At 45.7% G+C, this 8,156-nt stretch overlaps 1 protein-coding gene across 1 annotated transcript in view; it reads left to right on the top strand.

Moving 5' to 3' along the window:
• The first annotated feature begins 2,164 nt into the window (after nucleotides 1-2,164).
• LOC119476126 (kin of IRRE-like protein 3) overlaps nucleotides 2,165-8,156 on the top strand; it is an 88,572-nt gene continuing 82,580 nt past the window's right edge. The window contains exon 1 of the mRNA XM_037749362.1: nucleotides 2,165-2,628. Coding sequence (XP_037605290.1) covers nucleotides 2,571-2,628 — 58 coding nt within the window. The 5' untranslated portion in view covers nucleotides 2,165-2,570. The remainder of the gene's footprint in view (nucleotides 2,629-8,156) is intronic.

Here is an 8,156-nt window from a genome sequence, read left to right as displayed (position 1 = left end):
CCAAAAAATACCCAATACACCTGAATGAGTCTCCTTACGGGGATATTTCCTTCACAGTCTCCATCATCACAGTTGAACTTTGATTGTAATCAGTGGACGGCTCAGCTGTCAGCGTTAAAACACTCAGAGAGTTCTTATTCAAACAGATTCTTCTCGTGTCTCCATGTGAAAGAGAAAGAGAGTGGAAAGGTAAGGAAAAGAAGTGTCCACAGCCATTAAATGAAATAAGGGAGGCGAGAGGGCAAGATAGGGAGTATAGAAATAAAAAGAAAGAGAGAGAGAGGAAGACAAAATACAATTCTCCACTGAGTGACACTTCAATTAGCCCGCTGTCCTCCCCGGCTCTAATAGTCAGAGGGTGAACGATGCAGCGACAAGGCAGGCCATTAAAACATCTTTAAAACTCCCAAGGTTTACTCAAGGCCAGTGATTAAAGATCTGTTCCCTGACAGGTTGCCAGACCTTGTTCCCATCTCCCCCAAGAAATAAAAGCAATTTCATTCTAATAACAAAAGGCCAAGTGATTGCACACATAACGAAGAGAGAAAAAACAGGCCTCGGTGCTGTGAGTCGGATATGTGAGCACACGCTTGAAACCAAAATACTGGGTCAAAAGGCCGGTCAGCACTGCTCTCTGGCTTCTTCTTCCCACACACCCTTTATAATCTAGTCATCATAGAGCAAAGACATCTTGATTAAAGCACATTATCTCTGTAGGTCCATGCATTACATTGGTATTCAGAGCAGACTTTTTCCCGCTTCTCAACTCAGCAAGTACAAATATTAAAGCTGCAGTAGGCAGTATATTTTTGGCATCATTGGGCAAAAATCCCATAATAACCTTTCAGCATATTGTAATTCAAGTGTTTTGAGAGAAAACTAGACTTCTGCTCCTCCTCATGGCTCTGTTTTCAGGATTTAAAAAATCTAGCACGTGATGGGAGACTTTGACCAATCACAGGTCATTTCAGAGAGAGAGAGCGTTCCTATTGGCTGTGCTCCGGTCATGTGACCGGATGCTCGGCGTTCCTTCAAGATATCTCAACATGGCGGCGGCGTCACAAACTTTCTCCTTTTCCAGCTAAACCGTGCACTACAAGATGATTCTGAGAACATTTGAGGAGAGAAACAGGTATTAACGTAACAGAATATTGATTCATATTTGATCAGCGCTGCCTAGTTTGACCGTTTGGTCGGAGTTGGCGAGTGATTGACAGCCGGCTCTCATAGACGGCAGCTGGACAGCGGACCTCAGATCAGCTCTGACTGCTTGTTTTCCTCCGGTCTGTGAAATCTTGCAGATGTCGTTGGGAGCACCGGAGGACACTGGAGGAACACGATTTTTTTTCCGGGTTACCTGTTTCATGTTCTACTGTCACTTTTTTTTTTTTAAATCAAATTTGCTCCATTTCTACCCTCTCCAGCTTTAATGTCCTTTTGAGACATTTTTTTTTGCTGTTTATAATCTAGGGAGAACCCCCCCACAAAAACCACAGAGAATCCCAAATGACAAAGCTGCATGCTTTAAAGGTCCCATATCGTGCTCATTTTCAGGTTCATACTTGTATTTTGTGTTTCTACTAGAACATGTTTACATGCTGTGTTGTTCAAAAAACACTTTATTTTCCTCATTCTGTCCGTCTGAATATACCTGTATTCACGCTCTGTCTGAAACGCTCCGTTTCAGTGCATTTCAACGGAATTGCGTTGCTAGGCAACAGTTTGGGTCCATGTTTACTTCCTGTCAGCTGATGTTATTTACATACACTGCAACAGGAAATAAACTGGGACACATTTAGAATGTTTATGTTTAAAACTGTGTAATATTCTATACTGTATATATTGTACATTTATGACATCACAAATGGACAGAAATCCTGACGGCTTGTTTCAAAACGCACAATTTCTGAATACGAGCTGTGTGTATTTCTCCAAATATTGAACGTTTCAATACTTTCACAGTATTTATATGGCACTTAAACCTGCTTTATAATATAACAGACATGACAATCTCACTTTTTACAATATGGGACCTTTAAAAGCTCTATATATTATTTGATTATTGCGTCTTCTTTTCACTGAATTTCCATTCTCAATGTCAACAAATGCAGTAAATATTTTACTGTCCATTTGTACAAAGTGCTAAACGTCATGTTACTGTCCCGTTAATGATTATGATGGTCCAGACTGTTGGAGAGAGGGAGGAGCCTCTGAAGCTCTGTCCTCACTGACTGTACTGGAGAGAGAGAGAGAGAGAGAGGAGAGGGAGGAGAGAGAGACTGAGGAGAGAGAGAGGGAGGAGAGAGAGATGCAGGGAGGAGAGAGGGAGCCAGTACACACGATGCACGCCTGGGAGCTGGAGTAGTAAAGCAGTGTGAACAGCGAGGAGGGAAAGAGAGAGACAGTCAGCACTGAAGACTGAAGAGAAAGAGAGCAGAGGACTCAGGGAGACGGAGTGAGGAGCAGTTGAGGGAGGAAGCTTCACTTCCACTCACTCTTTGTGTCCAACTGTTAATTCTGCCTCAGCATCAGCATCTGGCAACGACAACAGCACATCTGTATACTGGTCGATGACAATGATTTCCTGGCTGCTGCTGCTTCTTCTTCTCTACTGCTTTGCCAGCACGGGTGAGTGAGTGGACGAGGTCCTTTTCTCATCTTCCTCCCTCACTGTGTGCAAGTTTGGATGCAGTTTGAAGCGCTGCTCTCTGTGCAGCGGAGAGGTGTGATGTGGCCTTATATCAGCTCAGCTGCTCATCAATTGTTTTGTTCACACCAGCGTGGAACCCCCCCACCACCCTCTTTTGCATCTCCTTTTCAGCAAGTGATGTGTCAGTTTGTGTTGGAGCTGAGCGGACATGTATGGGAACACAGACCACAGGTCTCAGTGTGCTTTCTCTTGTTATTTAAATCAGCAAGATATTAGTCAGACTGTATATGTGCATATTTGTTCCAACCCAACTTTTCTTTTCTGAGCACGCGTTGCTGAAATAAAGCAGTAAACAAAGTGAGAGTTGAAAAGTGCTGATTGGAAGAAGCTTTAAACGCTCCGACTGCTCTTATTGATTTCTGTTGCCTCCATCCTGATTACTTCACAGCTCAGGTCCATTCACTGAATGTGAAACGACCGGCTTCACTGCTGCCGTGTGGGTTCACACTGAAATGTGACAGAAATGTTTAGTGACTATTGAGATTATTGATGCTCTATACTGGATGCTAGATACAGGAAGGTTGGAGATCTCCTCCTAGACGTGGATGGCAGCTCCGTCTGCCCATCCTCCGAGGTCCGCAACCTAGGCGTCATCCTGGACTTCACCCTCTCTTTTCATTCAAACATCAAATCCGTCACTAAAACATTTCCCGACTCCGGCCATCACTCTCCGACTCCGTAGCAGAGACCCTCATTCACGTCTTCATCACCTCCCATCTGGACTACTGTAACGGAGACCTGTCCGGGGTACCCAGTAAAGCCCTGGACAGGCTCTAGTATGTCCAGAACTCAGCTGCCAGGGTTCTGACCCGCACTAGGCCCTGGCAGCACATCACCCCAACACTCATCCACCTTCGCTGGCTTCCAATCAAGTCCTGCATCACCTATAAACTCCTCTTTCTCACATACAAATCCCTCCATAGAGAGACAGAGCCTTCAGCGTTGCGACCCCCCCGCCCTCTGGAACTCTCTCCCTCCTGAAATCAGAAATGCTTCATCCCTGGACACGTTCAAAAAACACCTCAAGCACCACCTGTTCATCAAGGCCTCTGACCTCTAACTCTTCCTACACATCACTTGTTTTAATTACCTGGCTACAGTTTTTCTTCTGTTTTATTTATTAGTATGATTTTTTATGATCCTTGGGTTTCCTGAAAGGCGCTATATAAGTCCAATTTATTATTAGCTCCGCCGAAGGCCGGAGGTCTAGGAAGAAGGTTATATTTTCACTGGCGTTGGTTTGTTGGTTGGTCTGTTGGTTTGTGGTTTGTTGGTTGGTTTGTTGGTCTGTTGGTTGTTGGTTTGTTGGTTTGTTGGTTTGTCCGTTTGTTGGTTGGTTTGTTGGTTTGTTGGTCTGTTGGTTTGTTGGGTTGTTGGTTGGTTTGTTGGTCTGTTGGTTTGTCCGTTTGTTGGTTGGTTTGTTGGTCTGTTGGTTGTTGGTTTGTTGGTTTGTTGGTCTGTTGATCTGTTGGTTTGTTAGTTGGTTTGTCCGTTTGTTGGTTGGTTTGTTGGTTTGTTGGTCTGTTGATCTGTTGGCTGGTTTGTTGGTTGGTTTGTTGGTTTGTTGGTTTGTTAGTTAGTTTGTCTGTTTGTTGGTTGGTTTGTTGGTTTGTTGGTCTGTTGATCTATTGGTTTGTTAGTTGGTTTGTCCGTTTGTTGGTTGGTTAGTTGGTTTGTTGGTCTGTTGATCTGTTGGCTGGTTTGTTGGTTGGTTTGTCCATTTGTTGGTTGGTTTGTTAGTTTGGAGGATTACTCCAAAAGTCTGCAATGAATTTGAATGTATTTTCTTGGAGGGGTGGGGTGTGGCACAATGAACAATCCGTTAGATTTTGGTGGCGATCCGGATCATGATCCGGCTTCGGGAATTTTTTTTAATAACTCCGGTCAGCCTCTGCATTAACACCACAGGCTTTAAGACATGCGCGGTGTAACTGATGAAGCGTCACCCTGCCTCTTTCCTTCTGCCTTCAGAGAGAGGGACAGAGAGAGAGCGGGGTGGAGGGAGGAGGGGACAACAACTGTAGATTCAGCGTTTTTTCACATTAAACTCGGTGAAATTCCAGTTGAGTTGGACCAAAGCACACTTGGTGATTGCTGGAAAGAATAACGATGACGGTTTAGGTGAGTTTTACTTTGTTTCTGTCCAGTTTGAATGAAGTGTTGAACACTAATTAACTTCCTGCTCTGTAAACTAGACTTCACACCCAGAACAACCTACAAGTCAAACACATCCTTATACCAAATACTGGCAGCTACCTGAGCAACAGTACGGCTACAGAAACTCTGTAAACATGAAGCATCATGTTGTTCTTCTCGTTCCTAATTCACCTGTAGTGTTCTGCTGACTTCCTGTTTTAACTTGCTCACTCAGCTCGACGTGCACATCTTCCAAATGTTCTCTTAATGTTGAGGTTGAGCGTTCAAAGCCAGCAGTGTGTGACTGAATCTTAACACACACACACACACATGCACACACACACAGTAGGCTGTGGCACACCACCACTAATTTGAATCTGACACTGGTAATAAAGCCTTTAATATGGCTCTCAGTAGCTCTCTTTCAGGCACCGTACATCAACTCTCAAGAGGATAGCAGCTTTATTGCCTTGTTTTATGAGAGCATGAGTGTGTGCTGGTGTTGGAGAAACTGAGTCCACCCCCCCTCACACCCCCTTTTTGTCTGAGAGGGGGCCACAGTTTCCAAATGACTGCTTCATTTGCAGAAGCAATGCTCTGTAGCACCGTGCTCCCCGGTGCACCACACAAAAGGCTTTTTAGTTGAAAAATCGAGCAAAACAAAGAGGAAATTCCCCGATGCTCGGGCCCCGGCGGGGAGTCAACTTAGGCCCAGCAGGCCGCCGGGCTTTCAATACGCCGGTGGAAACCCTGATGACAACGATGAGTCTGAGATAGCCTACAGTCTGAGATCACAGGGACGGCATGATGCTTTATATAGCCCGCCTATCACTTGTTCTCCCAATTGTCCGTGACATTGAAATCTTTCAACTAGGGATGCACCGATACCCGATACCAGTATCGGGTATCGGGTCCGATACTGTGCTCATGTACCCGTACTCGCAAAACGGCTCCGATACAACGGCACCGGCAGCGTGACGTTAACCTCTCGTCATCATCTTCCTGGTCCTATCGCACGCGTTCACGCTCCACCTCCCCGACGGTGCGGGCGAGACGGGCCGGCGGTGCGCCCGACTCCCACCCTCACTTTCATTGCGCCACGGGGTTTTGCTTGCACCCTCTGACTCGTGCGTGCGTTAGTCGCACCGGGAGCAGGGTACCCCGTCCCTACCCGGCGGGGAGAGAGGGCGCACCAAGCACTTTGTCCAAAAAGTATCAGTATCGGTGCATCCCTACTTCCAGGACAGGTGGACCAGGAAACCCTGGGCTGCTGATGTATTGCTCAATCCTCTGGGTTTTTGGAGCTGTAATCCCCAGGATGCCGTCAGAGCCCTGTTAATAAACCATACACTCTGTGCCACATCCCCATGCTCAGCAAAACTGCTTATCATGCACAGACGCTTCCTGACGGACACTTTGAAACGGATGTCTCAGTGTGGACATTGGACAAAGGTAAGTTTTACATGTCTGTATATTAAAAGGTGCAACAGACACCTTCTAGTTCTGCTGGCAGAGAGAAGGACTTCATTACCGATGAACCGTGTGGCGTAATGGCACCAATAAATGCAATGATGCTTCTGCAGTGTCTCAGTTAATGGTCATGGAACGTTATTCTCTGATGCAGCCGCCTGGTTCTGATTTGTGAGAAAACTGGACTTTGAAATAAAAGTCTTGCCTTAAAGGCTTTCAGGGATCGTCAAAAGAAAGATCACAAAAGAAAGACGGCCACATAAAAGCAGAGATAATATTCATTTTTTTGGTTCTTGAGCTCTTTGTGATTGTCGAGAACAATTACTGGTGTGAAGTAAACACTGTTTGAAGGCCAGCCGATGAAGAGGAAAGATTAAAGTCATTTTTAAGTTTTTATCATGAATCACAACACTAATCATAGAGGAGCCCCATCTGTGGTTCATTTATATACTGAATACTTTCCATCTAGACTACTAGTAGTCAAATATTCATTAAATGTAATTCTTAATAAAGGCTAAAACTGCGTCTGTGAAAACCAAGACACAAATATGAATGGACATACCCCCATTGGCCTGCTTGTCAAAGGCTTCACGTTCATACCTATTTGATTTAATATTGTTTTTCATGTTGATGCATCTGCATCTTTTAGTGTGAGGAAACTAGTTCATCAAAGTGAGACCACAGACTCTGATATATATTTTGCTGATCCTCAATTAAAGATGAACCTGTTTTAGTCTTGCATTATTAGGTTATTGTGAACTCTTCATCCCCAGTGCTTCGTGGTTGATGAGCAGTTACACTCTCGTCAGCTCGTCAGTTGATTATATAAAAGAGGAATCAGTGCTGAGTTTGCTGCCAGGAGATCAACATGAGTCTGAACTTCCCCTCCAGCTCAGAGCAACTTTAACAGCACGTGTAGACCTACCGACCTCCTGCACGTGTCTCAGAGGGCTTTTCCAAACCAATGTCAAACAAATGCCGCGTTGATTTACATTTCCATTACAAGTTTAGGCACGCCGAGCCGCGCCCGATATGGACCGTCTCCGGAGTCGGGCCAAAGTGCACCCATCCTGCCTCTAAGCGGGTTTGCGGTGACGTCTCGCAACAAGGGAGTTGCGAGACTCAACTCACGTCTGTGCAGGAGGCCAGACGAGAGGAAGACGCTGGGTTCAGCTCTCATCTGTAGCTTCTAACTGAATCTCTGTGGTTTGAATAAATAACAAAATAACGGGGGGCTTTTATTGTGAAGAGTTTATAGGAAATGAAATGTGTTTATCCACCGTTTTACAGCCGCTCCTTTGACCACTAGTCACAGCCACGGCGGGTTACACACACCCTGAAGCGAGTAGTTGTAACGGAGGCCGTGCTGGGCCGACATGCCGAGTCAAACCGAGTTAAGCCAAGCCGGCGCAGGTGTACGGAGAGAGGCTGTTAGTGGTTGTTGTTGTGCATCGACAGCAGGATTCATTCAGGGATCTGCGGGACTTGACCTCCAGATAACATTGCTGTCAGTCAGGTGAACACACCGTGACACGTCTCCTGAACCCTCTCTCTCCCGCCTGTGGTTGAAGAAGACAGGGCTTCGCTCTGGGGGTATGAGCGGCACATCACCTCATCTTTTGAACACAGGGAAGCCATATTGACTTTCCCAGTGGAGCGTGATCGTGCTTGTTTATGCCTCGTCCGTCTTTAAGGACCCCCTCCTCTCCCCACTCACACTCACACACAAATCTTTCAGTAGGATGCTGTTCACCTTGACTCGAGTTCTGTGGTCAGACTTCAACCACAGACACTGAAGTGTCTCGCTCACGGCTGACACTGATATCGAACCTCGTGGAAT

The sequence above is a fragment of the Sebastes umbrosus genome, chromosome 17 (assembly GCF_015220745.1).
Source record: "Sebastes umbrosus isolate fSebUmb1 chromosome 17, fSebUmb1.pri, whole genome shotgun sequence".
Taxonomy (NCBI): Eukaryota; Metazoa; Chordata; class Actinopteri; order Perciformes; family Sebastidae; genus Sebastes; species Sebastes umbrosus.
This window is presented reverse-complemented; position numbering and strand designations above follow the sequence as displayed.